The 22803-nt window shown below is 46.6% G+C and overlaps 1 protein-coding gene across 2 annotated transcripts in view; it reads left to right on the top strand.

Moving 5' to 3' along the window:
* Window positions 1–3080: 3080 nt before the first annotated feature.
* LOC119383399 (uncharacterized) overlaps window positions 3081–22803 on the top strand; it is a 78033-nt gene continuing 58310 nt past the window's right edge. Inside the window, exon 1 of one of the 2 annotated variants that reach the window (XM_037651505.2) lies at window positions 3081–3382. In XM_037651505.2, coding sequence (XP_037507433.1) covers window positions 3285–3382 — 98 coding nt within the window. In that variant the 5' untranslated portion in view covers window positions 3081–3284. The remainder of the gene's footprint in view (window positions 3383–22803) is intronic. The other variant, XM_049412499.1, reaches the window with a different exon arrangement.

The raw sequence follows: 22803 nt of genomic DNA, 5'->3' as shown, positions 1-22803 counted from the left end.
TAATTACCACCCGATTGCTGTCACGCGCTGCAGTGGGCGACGCTAATGTTCCGCGAAGATACAAGGCAGCGAATCTGTGTATCTCGCCTGGGAAGAAAACGTTTCTGACTTCGCTTACAAAACAAGCCGTGGTCTCTGGCCTCTCTCGTCAGCCAAGAGACGCACGTTCGGGGTGCACCGCGCATGCAGATTACAGAGTTTGTTAGGCGACGAAAACTTTTCGTATGGTGGGCTGCTTAGTGGTGAAATCGTCGTACACCATTCATAATAAACGCAAAGTGCGGTGCATAGAAAGCGAAAGAGAAACGCACGCTGCTGTGATCACGTGAAAACACCGTGAAAGGTCAGGAAAAGAAATTATGGCGTATACGTTCCGAAGCCTGACGAAACAGCCAGATCTGCTAAATGCAACACTAACAAGTGAAAGCAAAACTAACTAATGAAAGCTAAAACTTAAATGCGCGCGTGAGAAGCCATGGGACAAAACAGTACGGAATAACGTAACTGTTTTAACTAGATTATCTTTTTTCAAGGTTCCTAAGTGGTCCGTTATCATGTTATCTCCAGGATCGTCTGATAACGAGGTGTGTGCGATAAGAAACAAAAGAATCAACAGAATGGACTACTAACGTCATTCCATTCATTAGGTCGGTTCAATTCACTGCACGTGGAAGAGTTCATCGTTTGAAAGACCGGTACGAAACACTGTCGCAAGCAACATAAACGTTGTCAATTATCATAACTTCACTAAGGAACAAACGTCCGAAAGAGTAAGTTTCCAGCTGTCTCATCGGATGCATTGTGTGAGGGATGGTGCTGTTTTAAAGAAGAGTAAATCGCGCATTTTTTATTAATTCTTTTCTTTCATTTCCTTTATTTCTGGTCGTTCGTTCTACCTAATACCCTATTCCACCAATTTCAGGCGTAGTTTTATGCAGCCGACTGCGAAGGGCAAAAATAATTGAAAATCATCGCAATCTACATAAATATTGTGGCCTCAGAGGAGAAAGCCAAGCAAGTAAAGCAACCTCTGGCTGACTGATAAACTAAAAAAAATAATATATATATTCTACGAGCCCTGGGTCATTGGCATCAACTCCGCTGTCAAGAAGATCGACCAATCAGCGCCACGGATAATAATAACGTGAACACAAGCAAACCAAGACAACGTTTGTAGAACGAGCCAGTCCTGGTGGCGCGCCCTCGCTTTTATCGCTACTACGGCCGCTACAACTTTGAGCCCGCGAAAACCATCAGTCGTGCCATCAAACGCTAGGATGTAAACAACGTGCGCCAAGCGTCGTTAAGCAGCAACTCGCCGAAACATCGCCGGCCTCAGTGCAACGAGAAAGGTGGTAAACGGCCCGGCCAGCGATCTCTTTCAGTACAAGAAAGGCTTCACGATGTGTCCAGGCCACGCATCAGGTCACCTGCCGGAGATTAAAGGCGTTACTCTAGAAATTGATCGTATGTAATGACGCCTCTTAACTTCTCACGCTGTCAAAAGCTTGGCTGTGGTAAGCATGGCACCGAATGCAATGAATCGTGCATTGCGTTAAACGGCCATCACTGATGGTTTGCTTCGCCGCTAATCAGAGTTTAATAACGTATTCGTTTACTACACCGAGAACGCTGGTTTCGTGTGCGAAAACAAGGAATGACTGTGAATAACCGCAACTTAAGAGGAGTTGCAACTCCTAAGTTAGTGATAAGTTCTTCATGGCTGCTGCTAAACGCGGTTATTTACTGGTGAACGTGGTTCTGCCGAAAGGTGAACCGTTAGGTACGTACAGTAAAACAATATTTCACAAGCACGTAAATAAACTTGCAAGCATTGTAGTGATGTTGAAACGTGCCACATTAGGGGCATGAAAGTATAGTTTTTCCGCAGTATTGTCACACATTCTGGTATCATTTTTTTACTTACGTGCAATAATTGATTTCGTGCCCATTCGAACAGCTGCTATACAAAGAAACATCCTCAGCTCTCTGAAAGATCCTTGTACGTTATATGTGTTTTCAACTACCTACAATAAAACTTAAGCAAAGACAATATTGCTCGATGCACAGACTTCCTAAGCGGATTCCACTTCCTCATACCTCCATAAACGAAAGCGCTCTTAAATTAAATCAGTAGGAAATCAAAATATAAGCAGTTCAAAAGCTGTAAATGTTGACCTGACCGCTACCGTGTTTTGCCACGCAGCACTGCAGAGGCCAAGCGCTACATAAACCGTTGGCAACGAGGTACGACAGAGTTCAACCTTACACTGGCGTTTTTTACTTTAAACTACACGAACTATATGGTGCCGAAACGTGCCCTCCGAGATTTAACTACGCCTCGAGTTCCGACTCGTTAATTCGTTAAGCTCGGCCTCAAACGCGCATCCCTGACGCGACGCGACATATCGTTCACGTGACTCGTTTCGCGTCCGTCCCCGTATAGTCGTCTGCGGGCGTTTACAACTCTCCGCGCACGTTTTGCGCCTACAAATCAGCGTTGTCACCGTAATCACAATCGACACCCCCAGAAGGACAAGAACGAAAAAAAAGCAAGCTAGTCGACGAGCAACCTAAAAAACTTGAGGCACGTTTACTTGAACAAGCACAAAGATATATAGCTACGGAACGGCGTCAGACAGTACAAGAAAGGAAAGGAGACGTTTAGGGAGTGAAGGCAACAGGCGAGGGGAAAAAAATGTGGATGGAAGAAGGCGAATCCAGACCAGAAGCGACGAACATCTCTCCTCCTTGTTCTGCTCCTCTTCATCCTTACGCTCCTTTCATCCTCCTCTTAATTCGAAGCTGTGGGGAAAAGCCCCCGAGACGCGAAGGCGGGTGCGGGAGAGAGGGGATGCTCGGGCGCGCGCGCGCGCGCGCTCAAGTGAAGGGCGAGAAAGGATGACGCTACGTCACTCGGCCTCCGCTTCGTCAGATTGGTCAAGCGTGAAGCGCGGCGGCGAGGCCGAGGAAGAGGCGCGTCGCGCTCGCCAGCGCGTTCGCGATAGAGAGGAGGCGAGCGAGAAAGGGTGTGGGGCGCGCGCGTTCGTTATAAAGCGGGGCGCCGATCGCGAGTTTTGGGCACGCGGTTGTTGCGATTGTACACACCACACAACCAACCCACTGAGGAAGCCTGCCTATACTACTGTCGACCTTTATCTCTCCACGTACTCCCGCGAAAGTCGAGACCGCGCCAACCAGTTCGGGACGGCCCTTCTCATCCGTTAACGCAGGCGCATTCTTGTCCCCTTCGACCACCGGTTGCAGCGAAGACGACGCCAGAGATGGTCACCACTACCCAGTGCAAGCTCCTGGCCGCCCTGGCTTTGGTCCTGCTGTGCTGCGCCATGGTCACCACCAACGCTGACTACACCGTGGACGAGTGAGTACTGAATGGAATACTCACACCGCGTTTCGTTTAAATAGACGCTTAAATTGAGGACAGCCTTTAACAAAAAAAAAGAACTGATCTAGAGGAGACTGACAGTGCGCACGTCTGTAGAGTGTGTAAACTAAACCACGTACTTCCACTGACCGAGATCTGTAAGTTTACTAACGGCACAGATAAGAAAGTTCTGGGTGGTACCTCCACCTGCAAGTCACTGTAGTCGCTGCCAATACGTCTCAAGTCTGTGGTGCACAAACCACCGCGGTGATGAAGCTTTGCCGATAAATACAGCATTCTCTTGGTGCGTCATTATAAATGAAGAGAGCGAAAAGAAAAGTGCGGCATTGTGCCAGTAAACAACTTTGCTACTTGAAGCTCGAGTTCGCATACGGACGTTTCTTAAGAACCTATATTACTTAGGAATTACGGAAATTTTCATCTCGTGGTCTTTCGCGAATTGCTGCTACGGTAGTTCCTTAAGCTCGCGCTGTCAAGTAGGAAAATTGTTTTCAGAAAATCTTTGAGGGAAACAAATGTGGACCCGATGAATTTTCAGCCAGTTTTGTCGGAACCCGTTTCCGTATACGCTCGCTAAACCGCATTTTGTTCGCCAGCCGTAATTTTTTGTCAAAAAATAGGAGCATCATCGTGAAATTCTATCGCTTCACGAGTTCAAAAAGGTGGCTGTCGCGCGGAGGCCCCGTAAGTGTCTAGGGCCATAGCTTCTCAACTTGTCATGGTTCGCCGAGCCACAGGTGTCTGAAAAACCTGACCACCCTGCCCGGAGACAAGATATTCCTCGGGCAGTGTGATTCTGAAACTTTTTACAAGGACCTTATGTTCTGATCTGCATCTGTTCTTGATTTTTCTTTCTTTTTGCCTATTTGCATTCAGGTCATTTGAATTAAAAAGCACCTCGACAAAACGGTTTAGTCGAAAACTGTGCAATAAAGTTACATCATCTTGCGCATTTTGACTTATTGTCTCGATGATATACCGTGATGAACAATAGAAGCACATCATAAAACATATATAAGGTGAAATTACAAGAACCTTTTGCTTGTGTTTGCTACAAGCTATAGATGCATTCTTTCCCAATATTGGTGCCACGTAATACAACAACCTTGGCCAATCGCGCCTTCATAGAAACCTTTGTAGAACAGCCTGGTATGAACTTGCCTATTAAATTATTTCAGGAAGCATGCTATAGGAAAAAAAAAGGCTGAAAACTCATTTCGGTGCGCTTGTTCGCCAACAGCCATGGCTTGAAAAACACAAGTGGAGACTTGCTTGGAAAGATCGCGTGTGTGTCAAACGCAGAAGTTTATACAGTGCATTACTTGGATAGCGACGTTACAAGCGTCAAAAATGGGACAACTGCCGCGGATACACTAATTCTTTTAAAAAGTTGTTTAAAACGAATATCGAGCTTGCAAGTCCACGTTGTTCCCGCGAATAAGAAAACGCGAACACGTACGTTCGCTGGAAATTATGCGCAGGGTATACAGCGAAAAAACACTAAAAGCTAGAACTGACAAATTTTAGCTGACCTTTTAAAAAATTTTGTTTCTTCCTCGCGCAACAGTGTTCAGCCTGTATAACATTGCGCATCTCTTTGTATAAAAGACACCTCGTGGGCTTCTTTACTAACTTCCCTGGCGCCTAAAAAAACTTTTTAGTGTTCTTCTACTTCTCACGAGAGAATAAAGAAACATGGGCCAGTAATTGCCCCCAGAGTAAAGGTACAACGCGCCAAGGGCAGTAGCTGCTGCCATATAAGCACCCGGTCAAGTGCAACGCACCGACAATTATGATACCCCTGAACAGAAACCTCTGCAGTGACATTCGTCCTTGGCTGCTGTCTGCGCCTTCGCCCGCCGGAAATGTTTACTTGTGCACACGTATATGTTTTTGTGCGCGTGCGTGGTTGTGAAACATAGAAATAAACTGGCACCGACTTCACGAACGATATCTTGTGTAAGTGCTCTCAGCCGTTGTCTGGCCGCTATCGCTACTGGCACGTCATGAACCCGCGAAACCACGGTCGTGCGCATCACCGCTACAATAGGCTGCGATTTCTGAAGGCTACCACATTAATCGATCGGCTGTGACATCGACCAAGGAACGCTTGCTACGAAAGTATCAACGGTGTACCTTCTCTTCTCCTCTCTAACTTTGCTTCCTCTCCTCCCCCTTTAGTGTAAGCTTTGCCATTTACTCTTAAGAACAGTCCAAGCGCAAGGACATCTTTGTGAACATCAGCCTCAGTCTAGAGAAATGACAGCAACCGATACGAATATGAGGACGCGGTCATACGCTTGTATGACATTCAGTGAATTATCATCCAAGTCGAGATCAATGAGAATAAGAAAATGCGGGACGAATCTTGTGGCAGAGCTGGTGCAACTGCCCATAACTTGAGGTATCTGCCGAAGGTTTATTGTCAAATGACCACTTAATTCATGGTCTATCTTCTGTGACTGCGAAGCAGCCCTCCAAAGTTTACTCTCTGCTTTACGTCACGGCTCGCATGAGTAGCCCCTTGCAGAAATCGGGCAACTCTTCCATGTAGCAATAGGAAGGGGACCCAAAATGATATTTCAATGGCTACCTGGTCGCTGTGGCATTCAGGGAAATGGGCAAAGGCGTGCTGCTGCCCTATCTGCCCACGACGGCGTCAGCAGTGTTTCCATACACTTTTCAAGGTCTGACGCAGCAAAAGACCGCCATCTAACGCTACACTTGTGGAATTCACCGGCATTTACAAGCCCGCGCCTACACACCTTGGATCTTAATCTACAACTGCGCGTTCCGTTCAGCCTATCACTACGTGACTCCACCCTGCTGGTCCGTCCGTTGCTTAGAGTGGCCTTCTCCAATTCCCAATAATTTATTATTGGAGTAGCTGATAGCCTGTTATGTGAAGTCTGCGGGTGCAGAGAAACGATCGCGCACCTTCTCTGCCCCGTTTTATTTGCGTCCGCTTTAGCTCCCAAAGAGCAGCCCTCTCAGCCACGCTAGGCCAGCTGGACAACCACTCTCTCACAGAAAACAAAACTGTAGGGAACCGGTCAACGCGAGTCGCTACGGAGGCGTTGCTGCGGTTTCTTCGAGAAACCAGACTCAGCGATACATTGCGACTGTTCACTGACGATGTTGGTACGTAGTTCTAGAACAGTGCTATTCTCATGGCTTTGTAGCGTCGTCACAGGCTATTTCCCTCTTTCATTCTTTCACACACCCTTTCCCTTCCCAAGCACAGGGTAGCCGACCGGATATTTTCTCTGGTTATCCTCCCTGTTTTTCCTTTCACTTTCTCCCTCTCCCTCTGCGAAGGCCACAAATGCAAAACAAAGCAGTTTCGAAACCTGAAAAGGTAGGATGGTGACCTGTCACCTCATTAACAAGACGCCACTGCTCGTTGCCACTTTCGTCAAACTGGCAATCTCGCGAAGCCTAAGCACTCGTCATACGACAGAATTCCTTTAAGGATATCTGGTTGCAAAATGGTTCATAAAATAAAATATCGAAGAGGCACGATGGCGCCACACTACTTTGCATCCGTGAAGGTGAAGCCATGCGAACTAAGCCGCGCCATTCGAAATCGCGCGAACTGCGCCTGCTCGCAACGAGATTGCTCTTGCGGGTTTCTTTTCGCCTAGCACCAGCGCGTTTCAGATAGCCAGCAGAAAAAAAGTTAACGTCACCGTTTGGACTGCAGACTTACGAAGTAATCAAAATTATGAAATTTGACTCCGCGTACTCTATAGGAACTGATTCTCGGACACAAGAAGAGACAGCGAGGGCAAAGCTGACGACATTTCGTACGTGTTGCAAACAGCCGCTGCTGAATGAACTTCATATTCGATGAACGCTTGCTTTCTGTCGCTTCTCAAATTGCCAGAGCATTCCCCCGCAAGCGTGGCAGACGTCACGTACTTGCATCTTATGGTTTATGACAAGGCTTCAAGCTTACGTGGGGTTATTACGGGCGAGCGAAGATTGGTCGCAACTAGGTATACTAGGTAAATCTTCTTTTTAGGCATATAAAGTAACGCTTACACAAAATAATAAAGGCCGCAGCGTACGTCACCGAATCAAGGACCGAATTTTTTCGGGTATTATTTTTCAACTATATGCGTCCCTTGTCGTCGGATTGCGCAAAACCAACGCTCCAGTAATCGTCAAGATTATTCGTTCGGTCGAACGAGTCACAAGAAGCGAACGAAGGTAAATACTCATTATAGAATTCAGCCCCAGAACCTCCAACATACGACTGCACTTTTTTGTTTTTCTTAAAAGTACTTCACTTTCACCTTTAAACCTAGTTTTCCTTTCCACAGTGCAGGATAGCAAACCGAGCTAAGCGTGCTTAACTTCCCTGCCTTTATGTAAATCTATCTATCTATCTATCTATCTATCTATCTATCTATCTATCTATCTATCTATCTATCTATCTATCTATCTATCTATCTATCTATCTATCTATCTATCTATCTATCTATCCATCCATCTATCTATCCATCTATCTATCTATCTATCTATCTATCTATCTATCTATCTATCTATCTATCTATCTATCTATCTATCTATCTATCTATCTATCTATCTATCTATCTATCTATCTATCTATCTATCTGTCTGTCTGTCTGTCTGTCTGTCTGTCTGTCTGTCTGTCTGTCTGTCTGTCTGTCTGTCTGTCTGTCTGTCTGTCTGTCTGTCTGTCTGTCTGTCTGTCTGTCTGTGTTGTGCTACTTGAAACGCCACTACACTAACTTTATTAACAATTATCATGTGCACAGACTAACTTAAGCATTTAGTTATATACTTATGTATATATACTTAGTTATATACTTATGTACACGTTATGCAAACGTGCTTACGACCATAAGTTTAATTATTGTTTGACTACCAACACAGAAACAAACGGAGTGTCGCAATTTTACACCCAATTTATATGTCATACGCCCGCTTTTGAACGTAACCATTTTATCTATAGAACTATAGATAAAATGAACTAGATAAGTTAGAACTATAGAACTATACATAATTTCGTCAGTCCTTGTCCGTTGCGCTGTACTTACATTCAAGACAAAAATTTTCATGCATTGTGGCGGTAGGGACCGTTGGTATCACAAAAACTGCAGAGCAAGACCATCTGCGTCAAGTTCATATTTCCACCCATATTTGCAGAGTATTCCGTAAATCACTCGCATACTACACAGATATATGTAAACGCATTTACTGCAAGACACGATGATGTAAACACCTCTTGTTTGCGTACTGAACGAAGTAATTAAAATATGCTGAGGACGTCACATTCTCTGTCCACGTGCCACTCTACTGTAAAGCTGTCTGCACTGGCATTCAACCCGATGGGAGCTCAAATCAGCATTTCGTACAGTGTTTAGCGCTGATATTCACTCGGGAATGTAATGAAATTAACGAGTGCGTGTTCATCGTTTGCTAAGCGCTTGATGGCGATGGGGATGCCGAGCGTTGTGGTGCGGAGACATTAAACAAATCAACACCTTGTTGTGCTTGTTCGCATAAGGCGAGGGAGGGAATAACATATTCAAATGATGGCTCTAGGCCTTTTTTTAGGGAAGTGGGCTAAAGGAAGAGGGAAGCAGGAGTGAGGGGAAAGGTGAGGAGTTCAACAAGTTTAGAATTACCAGTACGCCACACTGGACTGCGGAACACTGGGGAAGAGAAGGGATACACGAAGCACATAAACAACGTCAAAGTCAGTCACTCTTGTACCGTATGCGACATCGCTCGTCAATCGCGATAAACGTCATTAGCCTACAGCTGCTTGTGCAAGCCAGCGTTTTTTTTTTAACCGTCCGCCGAGGTGGTACAGTGGTTATGGTGTTCTACTTCTGACCCGAAGGTCGCGGGTTCTATCCCGGCCACGGGGGTCGCATTTCCATGAAGGCGAAATGCTAGAGGCCCGTGTACTGTGGGATGTCAGTGCACATTAAAGAACACAAGGTGGTCGAACTTTCCGGAGCCCTCCACTACGGCGTGCCTCAATAATATCGTGTTTGTTTCTTTTTTTTCACGTGAAACCTAACAAATTATTGTATTAAAAGTTTCAACAATGAAGGTAAACGCGTCTCAATATAGAAGTATTACAAGCGAAGCTCTATAGTTAGCACCGAACGCTGCAGAAGTAGCATGATCATTCTTTTTGTTTCTGCGTGCGACGCGTCTTGGTAATATAAGCGCAACTGTAACTGTTGCCCCCTCAAAATAGTGCGGCGAGGCTGTACTGAATAATTTTGTCATAATTATTTACAGCATCTTTTCATCTCTTCTTCACAAAGCTCGGCTCTGTTCAGTTCTCTTACCTCTTTCTTTTCTCACTCAAACATATTGCTTGCAGTCGATTCTTTCTTTTTTTCCATACATTTAGCGCGCCATTCGGCAGCACACAGCCGATAAGCTAGACTTTGATGGCAAAATCTCCGTTATCCGTGTCCTTGCGAGTCCAGCCTCGAAAAAGAAAAAAAAAAAGAACTGGCAAGAGATTCAATTTTGACAACTCATTTCAACGTCTGGTGTTTGTTTAGCGGACGGGATTCCGGAATCCCCTTGTCGCCACTATAAATATAGACGCGGATGCCAAAATTGGTATATCTCCTATATTCCTTTCAGTCACGAGCCACCGCTGCGTACTGAGCACTTGGATAATAAAACGAAAAACGTTTTCACCGAAGACCTCGCTGTTGTGTTTCGCGGCCAGTCAGTGAGCAGCAAAAATTTCACAGAAAGTGTTTTCGAACTGTTCAGAGTCGATATGATACAGCACCAACGCATGCACGAGCGCCCTTCCGTGTAAAATGACCCGCTTTCGGCTCACAGTATTCCATGGTACCTTTGAAATTCCGATATCTGTGACGTCACGTTTTGTAATAGAACAGAGCGCTGAAAAAGTTTGTAATCCATTGTGACGATCAACTGCGCAAAAACAGACCTTGTCCCTGGTGTTCTTGCCCAGTCGATCCTCACAACGTCTTGTGTGCGCTCCCTGCCCCCCACCACATCTATCTATCTATCTATCTATCTATCTATCTATCTATCTATCTATCTATCTATCTATCTATCTATCTATCTATCTATCTATCTATCTATCTATCTATCTATCTATCTATCTATCTATCTATCTATCTATCTATCTATCTATCTATCTATCTATCTATCTATCTATCTATCTATCTATCTTTACACCCGTATCTTTCAAAGGTCCCTAATCCTTTTCCTTGGTTTAGGGTATCATCATCATCATCATCATCAGCCTGTCTACGCCCACTGCAGGGCAAAGGCCTCTCCCGTGTTCCGCCAATCAACCCGGTCCTGTGCTTTCTGCTGCCACGTTATACCTGCAAACTTCTTAATCTCATCTACCCACCTAATTTTTTGTCTCCCCCTCACGGCGTTTGCCATCCCTTGGAATCAGTCATTACCCTTAATGACCACCGGTTATCCTGCCGACGTGCTACGTGGCCGGCCCATATCCATTTCTTTCTTCTTATTTCAACTATGATATCCTTAACCCCGTTGTTCTCTGACCCCACTCTGCTCTCTTCCTGTCTCTTAAGGTTACACCTATCATTTTCCTTTCCATCGCTTCGCTGCGTCGTCCTCAATTTAAGTGAAACCCTCTTTGTAAGTCTCCAGGTTTCTGCTAGTTTAGGGTAGCATACCGGTTATTATGAACTGGTTAATCTCTCTACTTTTTCTCTATCCGTCCCCTCGCATCCGTCTCCTTCCTTCCGATGATATCTCCTATGCTCATTTTCATACCTTTGGAAATGCAACGCAGCAACGATGGTGCAACCATGCTACAGGTGAACCGATGTCATCTTCCTAGTCACATGACTACGTTAACTATCTGTATATAATTTATACATATAGAATACACCTGTGTTTGTGTGGTTTGGCGTAAAAATAGCCTTTTCTTTACAGATCATTAACAGAGATTAACAGATGCTTCGTTCAATACATATAGATTTATTGTCATAATTTTAGTCAATATGAGCACTTCCATTGCGATAAATTTTGGCTTTACTAACGTAGGAATCAGCAAAGCTTCGCTTAATGGTATGAGCCAACAAACGTTCTTGTTCCGATGCTCTGATCACATGCCTACATATGTATAACACTCTATACAATTGCGTTTATGTGCTTTGTGTGTTTTTGCCTTACTCCGTGGCACCCTTTCATAATAATGAATCCGTACCAACTCACCCAATTGCCAGTCCTTCTTTACAACTTAAACACAAACGTCGCACCATTTTCAGATGTACGTTCGCTTTTTTTTTACAACTTCTTATTTCTCTAAGTATACGTAGGCTGATATTACTGGCGGCAATATAAGCGATATTTTACTTGAAATCGAACGGCATGTTTGGGAGCCTGTTGCCGACATTCATTTCGAGGCTCATCGGACGCTATAATGTCGTGCGGCACGATCAGCGAAAAACGTGACCGATCTGAGAACGAAGAGCATTTGCGAGAGTGGCCCAAGCTAACTAGGATGATCGTATTTTTGTCCAGACGATGTGGGGTGTACCGATTTCGGCAAAGGAGGCGAGTAGCAAATTAACCCCGTCGAAATCCAACTTTGGCTGCGTATATTTTCCCTTCAGCGATACGATAGTCATCATAGGTACGTGCCCGATGGCTACTACAACTCCGATTGCTTCGTTTAGGCTCCCATACCGACGTCCCGTTTATGACGCAGAAATCAGCACTCGCCTTCGGGGTGGGAGGGGGGGGGGGGAAGCATAGCTTCGAAATCGTCATCATCGGAGTATCACTGCAAGCGGATCGTTTAGCAGGTGAGTGACTGCGGCCGCGTTGTGTCGGTCAGCAGGTGCGCGCACGGTGGCGCTGTTCGCCGGGCGAGCGCTCGATTATTAAGGCTAAAGCCTTAGATGCCTCATCTATCGCGAAAGTTGACCGCCGTCGTCGGAGGCGGCGTCAACACGAGTGAGGCAAAAAAATCATCATCACGTGATGACGCCACATAACGCCAAAATCTGTCCCTTCCTCATGATGACGTCATCATGACATCATCACATGACGCTTAGTCAAAGGTGGACCGATCACGAAGGCAGTGCCAAACCAGGCGAGATGCAGAAAGCTTTCGGGGAGGAGGGGGAGGGATCAATACATTGACTGAGAAGATAAAAAGGTGGTTTTCAATGCTTAGGTATGCTTGACTGTGGCGCAAAATACATTTCGTGAAAAAGGGGGGCGAAGAGAAGAGAAGAAAGTAAAGCGCCGAACTTCTCTACTCTTCGCCCACTTTTCCCCGAAACGAATTTTGCGCCACAGTCAAGCATACCTAAGCAATGAAAGCGCCAACTCGCCCAAAAAGAAGTCCTTGTGGAAGATGGCTTTCGCCTTCGAGTCGTCATAAGCGAATGCGTAAGGGAGCCTGTGAGTTTTTCTGACTGCTCTCGCATGATTCGGGGTAATGTATTTGTCACGGAGGGTATATGGAAACTGGCGCATTAGAGTAGTGTTTGGTTTTCTATCTTCAGCTGTACAAAGGAAGTTTGGTAACTCTTAAAAGGCAACACAGATGGCTGGAAAGATAAGTGTCAGGACGCCTTACAATGCAAAGGAATGGGATATGAAAGGCTGTGTTAATAACAAAAAGAAAAAAAACAAGGCTATATAACGTGCTGCAAGCTGTCAAAAGCGGCACGTCAGCGCCACACTTGAGAAGAATGTGGTGGTGGTGATTTTAGTGCAGAATCGCTCATAACTTTTAGCACAACAGTAGATGAGAACAGGTGAACGTGCGGATGAGGTTAGCGTTATGAAAATTGTCTACCACCGCCAATAAGCGTTACAAATGAAAGAGGAAGATAAAAATTTAAAAAAGATGTTTGGCTCGCATAAAATTGCGATCTTAATGTGTGCACACCCTTGAAAGACTTATTGAAGTTTCGACAGATCCCTTCAAGCAAGCACTTCTATAGTTATAACATCAACGAAGTACTGACGAATGGTTGTAAGCCTTAGGATGGCGCAGAACTTTCTGGCGTCTTTCATAACACGTGCATTAGCTATAAGGCGGCAACATATTGCAACCGTCCTCTTGACAGCACATTGTCACGTCTTCTTCGCCTCGTTTAATTTTTCTTTTTTCCTTTTTTGTTTCGTAATTCCGGCTTTCTCAGCACTTGTCTACGTTGTCGTCGTTCTCAAATTTTCCTATACTTCAATATCCCGGCCCGAACTACATCCTCGTCTGTATCCTTCACAGTGGACTAAGCTGCGCATCAAGTGGCTTAAACAACCAAAAAAATAAACCCCCTCACGTATTCTTTAAGGTGTTCCTGAAATACTCCTTATGATACCCTAAGCTTTACGGCGAACAAAGATACCTTTGATCCGATGATACTCCTCTCTTCTCTCTTTCCACCCATTCAAAAGTTCTCTCTTTAAAAAAACTGTATACACAAAATGAACGCCACTGGCGTTTCGTAACTACGCTAGACTATCCATCTTTCTTTGCTCGCTCTATTCTTTCCTTCGCATTATGAGCCCTACTATGCCTTCCACGTTTTGCCACGAAGCCCCCTCCTCAACGATTTTCATCCTTTAACACCCCTCCCCCCCCCCCCCCGGCTCCCCAATCTCTTACAGGCCAGTACTGAAGAAAGAAAAAAATAGAGAAAGCCTAAAAAACCCCTAGTTAACCGTTCGCGCTCAAAGTCATCTGACAGCAATAATAATTTCCAGTGATGAACGACGTCGCCAAAGTACAGAGCATTCAACATGGCTCGCTTTTTTTTTACCCATATCTCGCAAAATTTTTCGCCGGTACTATAATCGGGCTCGGCTTAAAGGGGCACGAACAAAACACGGGCGCTCGCTCAGTTTGCACGTCCTTTTTAAAACAAGTGGGTAAATAAAAAAATCTGTTGAAGTGTTCCGCACGCAAGCATCGTCATCGCCAACGTCACGCCTGAGCAGCAAGTACGAGCCACTAAGCGGCGGCGTGTCGCTAACTGGAACTCATTTGCATGCGATTATCGTTAATCCCGTCGAAATTCGCCGAGATGACAGTGGTCTTGCACAACGGTAAACGGCAGCAGCCAGCGATAGGCTTTTAATGCGTTTTTTGACGGCTCCCGGTGATGACGCCATATTTTTTTGTTCTTCTCTGAACGCAGCATGCTCCTGTCATCATCTCCGGTGGCGGCGTCGCGGCTAATTTCCGTAATGAATCCGCTTTGCTGGCTTTGAACGCGGAACTCGGAGCAACAAAGACGTCGAGTTTGCGTCTTTATCCGTAAAACAGTTTCCGCTTTTGACGAGTCGTTACAGCCGAGTTAAGTTAAAGTTCGTACTTTTTTAACGACGACATGTTAACGGTCGGCGTTTATCCCTACCGCTTCTCACCGCGATCCTTTAATGCTCGACACGGTAATAATCAATGCCTCCCCCACCTCCCCTACTGTGGTTGTTTAGATTCGTTAATACGGCCGCCGTGGTGGTACAGTGGTTGCAGTGTTCGGCCGCTGAACCGGAGGACGCTGGTTCGATCCCGGCCGCGGTGGTCGCATTTCGATGGAGGCGAAATGCTAGAGGCTCGTGTAACGTGCGTTTTTAGAGCATGTTAAAGAACACCGTATGGTCAAAATCGTCTGGAGCCCTCCACTACGGCGTCTCTCATCGCCTGAGTCGCTGTGAGATATTAAACCCCACAAGCAAACCAACCTGCTTAAACGTACTGCTTGACTGGTTGGTTCATGATAGCTTGTGGCAGCGCGCATAAAAATAAACTATGCGGCTCCGCTACTGTGAAACCCGAGGAAGTACTTAGCTCGGGCCGCCCAGCGATTCCCGTTCGTAGAGTTCCCACTGCTCCGTTTACCAAACCGTCGATGACGTCAACGTTTGAGGTAAGCATGTAGGGTTTCCCCGGCACGAGCAGAATCTTGTTAGGGAGATTCGCAAACTCGCTGTGCGACACGTGCGCTACTTTGTGCTGCGCTTTATCGACTTCCTGTTTGTTACGGCAGTTGAGATACGTGTCGTCTGCAGCGAGTTCCGTCAGGTTGTTTACCCCTTCAGATTTAGCGCCGTAGAGAGCTGGTGAGAGGAGAAATCGTGTGCTCTGCGAGGCAGTGGCGCCCTCTCTAGCGCGGCGCCGAAGTCAGCCGAATGTTTCCGAAATGTCTTTAGCGGTGTTAAGTAAATTATTGCAACAAGTTCTTGGTTATTTCTGTTAAATATGATATTTCAGACCTTGGTCGTTCATTTTAACCCGATTTTGAGCGTTGCCAGCCTTCTTATGGCCTGTATTGACTGTGAGCGTGACCACGCCACATGAGATCCATGGACGGACGACAAGCCGGGCCCCTAAAATGCTTCGCACCTAAAGCAAGGACGAAACGGACATATCAATACAGACATAGACGTAAGCGCTGAACGTCTATGTCTAGTTTTATGTGTCCATTTCGTCGTTGTTTTTATGGGCGCTGCCATAAGCAAACAACAAGATTCGTTATTGGTCTCTATAGAGGAACAACATACCAGGATCCGTGTTCACAAAAATATTTTACGCGATAATGTTTCGTGAGAGAAAGCTTCAGTCAATCCTGATTCCAGGCATATCATTAGCGAAGCCGGCTGATCCAATGAGAAAGAGTCATTACGCTCTGAACGCCCCAGAAACGCATGCACGCCACAAAAGCCGCGACAGCTCATGCGTTCCTTCTCGAGTGCGACGCCCGAAGTTCGGCTGGCAGCAGCAAAACGGCCATGTTCGCTATTCTCGTACAGAAACTGAGCTTAACAAAAATCAGTTTTTTTTTTCTTTCTTTTCGTTCACGCAGCAAAGACGGCTGGTTGCGACGTTACGGAGAGATGGCCTCGCGCTCACGTGAGAACAGCAATTCATTTCGACCGTTAAACTCGGCAAGCTCTGCGTGGGCACGCGCCGAGCCACAGTTTGTCATTCCGTGTTGCATAAAGTATTCATTCGCCGTGCGACCCGCGCTCCCTTTTCATTCGAACATGGTCGAGGTATCGGTCGCAACGAATGAAGCGCGAGTCTATACAGTAGCCCGTTTCTTTTCACGAAATGAATTCATTTTTTTTTACTTTTATGGCGTAAGTCGCAAGAGCGACAGTGGTTTCACGTTTGTAAATTCAACAGTTGGCGTCGTATACTGCGGTTCGACCGTAGGATCGTTCGCAGCGTTTATCACGGAACAGTCCGCGTCCCGAACCACGCCGGGTACAAAACAGTTTCCTTTGTTCAATGTTTTTACTGCGAATCGCTGCCAATAGGGCGATAACCCCCACGAAGCCCTCTATCCGTTTTTACTGTGTATATCTGGCTTCTGAATATATAGGCTTTTCTGAATAAGCGTTTAATGCTTATAGATTTACACGCGTAAGCCTGAATGACAGCACCGGTAAATATTAAGTTGGTTTACAAAACATCGTTAATCGTTACAGTATTTATTTCACCATTCTTTTTATTCGTCGGCTCGGCCTTGTCACGTATGTGCTCCCTCGACCACGGGCACCGTGTTGTCTCTGTAGCTCATATTGAGTGCGTCTGTATATCTATGCTCCTTGACGACATTCTGGGCAACTGATCTCTGATGAAATACACTATGTGGGGAAGTTCCATGAAAGCAAACATTTCTCTCCACTCGTGAATAGCACGACAGTGCAATAGAACCTTTTATGAATAGCATTTTATAACCGTTGTTGTTGATCAGAATATATTTGCATTCGTCTTACAAGTACGTAGGCTACATAGTTAACTGTGGCCTAACTAGGACAGCGTGGCAGTAGTACGCCTCCAGCTGCTTAATTCCACATAATCTGAAGCAACGTTTAGGTCGCAAGGTTTCTTTTATTCGTCGAGCCTGAGCCCCACAACCCAGGCCAGAGCGGGTGATGATGAGTATACACAGAATAGAAGATGAAGCGTATGAGTAATGTTCGCAGTAAAAATTAATTAGCCTTAATTAACTAAATAAAAAGTCACAGTTTCGCCGCAAGGGCGAAGCAATGAATGCGATAGCAAGAAACTAATGCTATACGAAGTGAGGCTCGCCAATGGATACTCTCAGTTTGAACAGAGCTCCTGTTGCAAAGGCGGCTGAAGCAGCGAAGGAAACGAGCGTGCTTCGAGTGTCGAGCTGTGACACTTGATAGTTCGCGCTCATCTTCTGTTTGTTCGTTTAGCGGCGTCCCTTGAGCTCGAGTGACTTTCGTACGCTCCGTAACATGAGCGCAGACATCACGGTGAAAGCTCGAAACATCCCTCTTCCCCTCACCACGAGAAAACCGCGCGAGCAGACAGCGGAAGGGCAAAGTTCTCCCTGCGCAAATATAACAATAAGCGAGCGAACTCGCCGACGACTTTTAAATCCGCCCGCCGCGTTCCTCGCGCCATCTCGCTGGTAATGAAGAAACGCTTATAAGCGCCTGCCGCCTCCGAGTCCTGCCAGGGGTAAAGGGTGTGTATATAACGCTCGCCGTTAGGTACCTGAAGAATCCGCGCTTTCTGACGTAGTGGTTAGCGTCACGCGCTGCGGAATGAGAGGTCGCTCGTTCGATTCCGCGCTTCGGAAGCATTTTTCTGAATTATTTATCTTTGGGACGTTGATATATGTATAAGTATATATATATATATATATATTTATACATATACGGTGCATGACGACGGCGACGGCAAAATCCAGCCGAGACTGTCCATATAACTGCTATCGCAATAAAAATAAATAATCTCCGTCAGTGTAGAGGCAGTACTATGGACCGCGCATCTGTGCACTATTTACCGTGCAAGGAAATAGTCTGAGGTAATTTCGAACGCTTTAACTTCAAGGAATTAACGAAGGCATAAAAGAATTACGCGATTTGAAACAACGCACCGCTGCGCACGATGGCGTCAGCGGCTCAGCAGTGCCGCTCCTTACAAGGCTCCTCTTCCATGAAAAGAATTTCAGCGTGAGAGCGAGACCGCGACTTCCTAATCCCCGCCGCGTAATAGAATAAATACACGGACACAAAGCGCGCTTCCTTAAGTAAGGAAGTCTCTAAGGGCTCGCGAAAGAGAGACGAGTCAGCGCTCCACCTATTCCTTTGAGTAAAACCCACCAGAGAGAGCATCACGGGTTGGTCGAGCCTCTGAAGTACCGCCCAATCTGCTAATCTGCTTAAAGGTTATGCGCAAGGGCTAACAGCTGGGGTAGCGAAAAGGTGTCATGCTGTTTCGGCTTGGCCCGTACGGTCGGTTAAGAGTGGGCCGTGCCACGGACAACTGTTTTATTTTATCGCGGCCGGGAGCCACTGCCTGCCGGGCGGTTTAACTTTACGGTGCCGCTGTCCTGTTTCCACCACCTCCGGGGAGCCGTCTCTTTAACGCGCCTTCCTCGCGACGCTAAGTGTCCTCACTACGTTTCCAGCTAATCCCATTTTCGCCACGCACTCGGCCCGTGTACAGAATAGCCGGTCAGCGAGCAAATTAAGAAGCCGCAAACTGGCTTTCCCACTCTCTCTATCTCTCTCTCTGAAGCCGCGACCCGCTGTAAGCCAATACCCGAGCGCATGCCTTCGTCGTTGCGTCGGGATCCGCGCGCCAGACACAGGAGAAAGAAACAGAACCGAAGCATTTCGTTCATCGTCTCCGAGTTGAGAGCGGGACTCGCACCACGGGCCATTAGGCAGACCGCACGCGTTTAATCTAGGAGAAACGCGGCCGGCGTGTTCCCTTAAGGTCTCCTCCAACTCTAGGTATACCCTCGCTCGTTTAGAGGTCTAGCCTCCCTCCGCAATAGCCTTTATTTCTTTTAGTCTTGCCCCTTAGCGCGAGCACACCTTCGAGAGCATTGAAAGTATTCGCCATGCTTTCGCTTTGATTGCCAATGCTTTGAAGGGGCGAACGCGCAGTGGCAACGGACTAACCTTTCCTAATGCTCGAAGTCGTCTTTGAAGATATTGCACCTGTATTTTCTGAATCCACGAAAGCGAGAAACTTCGTGCGATTTTACAGAAAAGGGGGGGCGTGAAACAGTGGAAGATAGCATCAAAACGATCTAAGAGACGGGCTCTGTTTTGAAGCGAGTAATTCGTTTATTCCTGGCACATGTACCTTAAATGTTTTCTCTTTGAGCAGTAGTACAGAGGGCCCAGCATTCCTGCCATTCCGTAAATATTTCTCGAATTTGTCTTTTGTTTCCTCTGAGCGAGTCGATAACTCTGCTGCGATTCAAGTTAGGTTTAAGCAACCGTGTCAAAATGGCGTTATTTAAGCTGGGTTCTTGCACAAGTAAATTAAGTAGTTTCAGCAACTTTAAACTTATAATACCTGGTGTTTTACGTGCCAAAATCACGATATGATTATGCGGAATGCAGTAGTGGAGGGCACCGGAAATCGTGATCTTCAGTTGTCTAACGCGCCCTGACATCGCTCAGTGCACGGGACTCTAGCACTTCGCCTCCATCGAAATGCGACCGCCGCGGCCGGGATCGAACGCCCGACTTTTGGGTCAGCAGCCCGAGCACCGTCACCACTGTATCACCGAAGCGGATTTGAAGAACTGTCGTAAATTCACCATAGCGCATGAAACTTCGTAGTAAAATTCGTTAGACATTTACTCACGCAAGAACTTCTTTTGTGAATACAAGCCTATAGGAGCCCATATGAGCTCGCTGCAACGCCGTCATCCACAGACAGGCAATCTGGCGCTGTTGTTGTGCCATTTAATGTACCCAACATAACCTCCTTATCTTTATATTTTTATAACCTCCCTTAAAGGCGTACGAGTGCACTGACGAGCTCAAAGCTGATGACCTGATGCATAGCGTTAAAACACATAGTGCTAAACAGACAGTGCTAAACACATACGTAGTGTGACTCTGTAGAGTGATATTACGACTCGCGAAGCAATAAAGAAGGAGCTCCAAATATTGATTTTAAAAACGACCTAACACTCTTCCTCGTTGAACACCGCTCGTCAAAAAATATGATAGTTGATAGAACGCGAATAGTGTATTAGAGAATGGGATTAAACAGTTGGACCGGGATCGCCACTCGCACGCACACGTGGATCCAAGCAGAATAGGCGTATTAAATCTTAATTTGGCGCGCAGCTTCGAAAATATAGGGTGCTGCGGTTTCGAATCTCGGACATGCACTATTTATGACAAGCGGGTGGCTCAAGAAGGGGCTTCAACTTTAATGAACCGCCAGGCGATGCAAAGCTATAAAGCCACCAAAGTTGACTTAGCGCGTTGGCCACCCGTGTTTATTTAACACTGTCTTTCTCCTAACTCTCACCCAGAACCCTGAGTATACGGGCTCGTAAAATATAAACAACGGGCAAAAATTGTTGATCCTCAAGTCATGCGGCACGGTTTTGAAGACGCGGCGCAGAAACATGAAAAATGCATACGTTTTGGGTAACGAAGGGTACGAGTCTCCGTGAAACTGGTGGGACGGTCGTGCGTGCGAACTAAGCCACACTTCCTGCACGCAGGACCGTTTCAAGTAAGCGCGACGCCTAGTTCTTCCTCCAAGAGAGTGTAAGAACAATGTAAGAACAACATGAGTGTAAAGCCTTATGCATGTGGCACATAGCCGCAAGATCAAACTTGCGTGAAAGAGTTCAGTAAAGTTATAAGAAAGCGACCACGCACCGGTTAATATCTGCCGCACAAGACGCGCTTAGTGCTCGCTATGCTTTCGGCTCGTTATCGCCCCGTTCACGTAGCGTAGCAAACGCGCACCCGGCTAAGTACAAATGTCCCGCGAGTCACATGGTCCGATTATGCATTTGCCTAAGACGACTCGAAGGCGAAAGCCGGCATCATTATCTTTTCCTTCTCAGTCGATTGTATTGAATCCCCCCCAAAGCTTTCTGCACCCAACGTGTTTCTGCACTGCCTCCAAGATCGGAGGCATTGGAAGCTTTCTCGCATCGCGTGGTTTTGCAGCGCCTCCGGGATCGGCCCACCTTTGACAAAGCGACGATGTCATGTGATGGCGTCATCGTGTGACATCACATTATGTCACGTCATAATGACGTCATGATGACGTCGCAAACATTGGCGACCTGTGGCGCCGTGCTGACGTCATAGTGTGACGTCATCACATGATGCTTTCTGCATCACTCCTGCTGACGCCGACGGTCACTTTTCGTGTTTGATGAGGCAACTAAGGCTTTTGCCTTAAAAGACACGTGAAATTCCCTGCAGCAGCTTTTACACAGAGGCAACACTGATCCTAGCGGAATATATGAGTCAATGTCACGTCAAGAATATATATATATATATATATATATATATATATATATTTCACGAATGCATTTACCACGGTTGCCGCTTTGAAAAGACGGTACTTGACCAGTCCCATAACGTGCTTAAGCTCGTTGTTCACGTCGGTTCTCAACTTCGTTTTCTGACGTTAGAGAGAGAGTCGAGCGCTCGTCGACACCGCAAATAGCTCTCAATGAGCGCGCGAGTGGCTTTGGCGAGTGGAACTCGCCAAACAACATCATTGTATACTTGCTCGCCTCCCTCTCCTCTCTCCTTGATCCGCATAATTCAATACAAAGGCGTCCGAGCGGGGACGGGCGCCACTGCCAGCTGAAGCACTTCTTACTCCGCGAGGTCTCTAGGGTTCACGTCCCCTTATGGAGCGTCCGCCCCTTCACAACGCCGTGCCAATCAACCGAACGCCGAAGGAGACAACGTCTGGAAGTGAACCAAATAATATAGTAAATGCAAATCGCGCCCGGCACCAAAACATAGAAAGGACGAAGAGGGGTAAGCAAGGACTTCGCGCAGCGTGTGGAGAACAAACAAAGTGTGTCTGGACTCCCTGGATTCCCGGAAGTCTGGTGGTCTCGGAAGCACGAACACGCGGCGCCCTCTTCCTTAGCAGCGCGTTCATCCCGCCGTCCTAGCTAAAGCTGCCCGTGAACAGAAATTACGCTCGGTTTATTTAGAGCTGGGGCGCAAAGAACGCAAGCGCTCCTCGTATTCTCCCTTTCTTTCATTCCTTGCGTTCAGCATCGATTCACGCTATTATTCGCCGCATAGGCCCGTTGTACAGCTCGCTTGAACTCGCTCGCCATGGTTCACGCTGCTAGCGTTCCATGAGGCGATGTCTCCCGGAATAAACGAGTCCATGCAGCGCATTGCCTCAACCACGTCATATATATAATATCCGGGGTTTCACGTGCCAAAGCCACAATATGATTACGAGGCACGCCGTAGTGGAGGATCGACTTCGGAAATATCGACCATCTGGTGTTCCTTAACGTACACTGACATCGCGCGGTACACGGGCCTCTTATCACTTCGCCTCAATCGAAATGCAACTGCCGCGCTCAGGGTCGAACCCACGACCTTCGGGTCAG

This window comes from Rhipicephalus sanguineus, chromosome 2 (genome assembly GCF_013339695.2).
Source record: "Rhipicephalus sanguineus isolate Rsan-2018 chromosome 2, BIME_Rsan_1.4, whole genome shotgun sequence".
NCBI classification, from domain to species: domain Eukaryota; kingdom Metazoa; phylum Arthropoda; class Arachnida; order Ixodida; family Ixodidae; genus Rhipicephalus; species Rhipicephalus sanguineus.
Note: the sequence above shows the minus strand (reverse complement) of the source record. Positions and strands in the feature narration are given on the sequence as shown.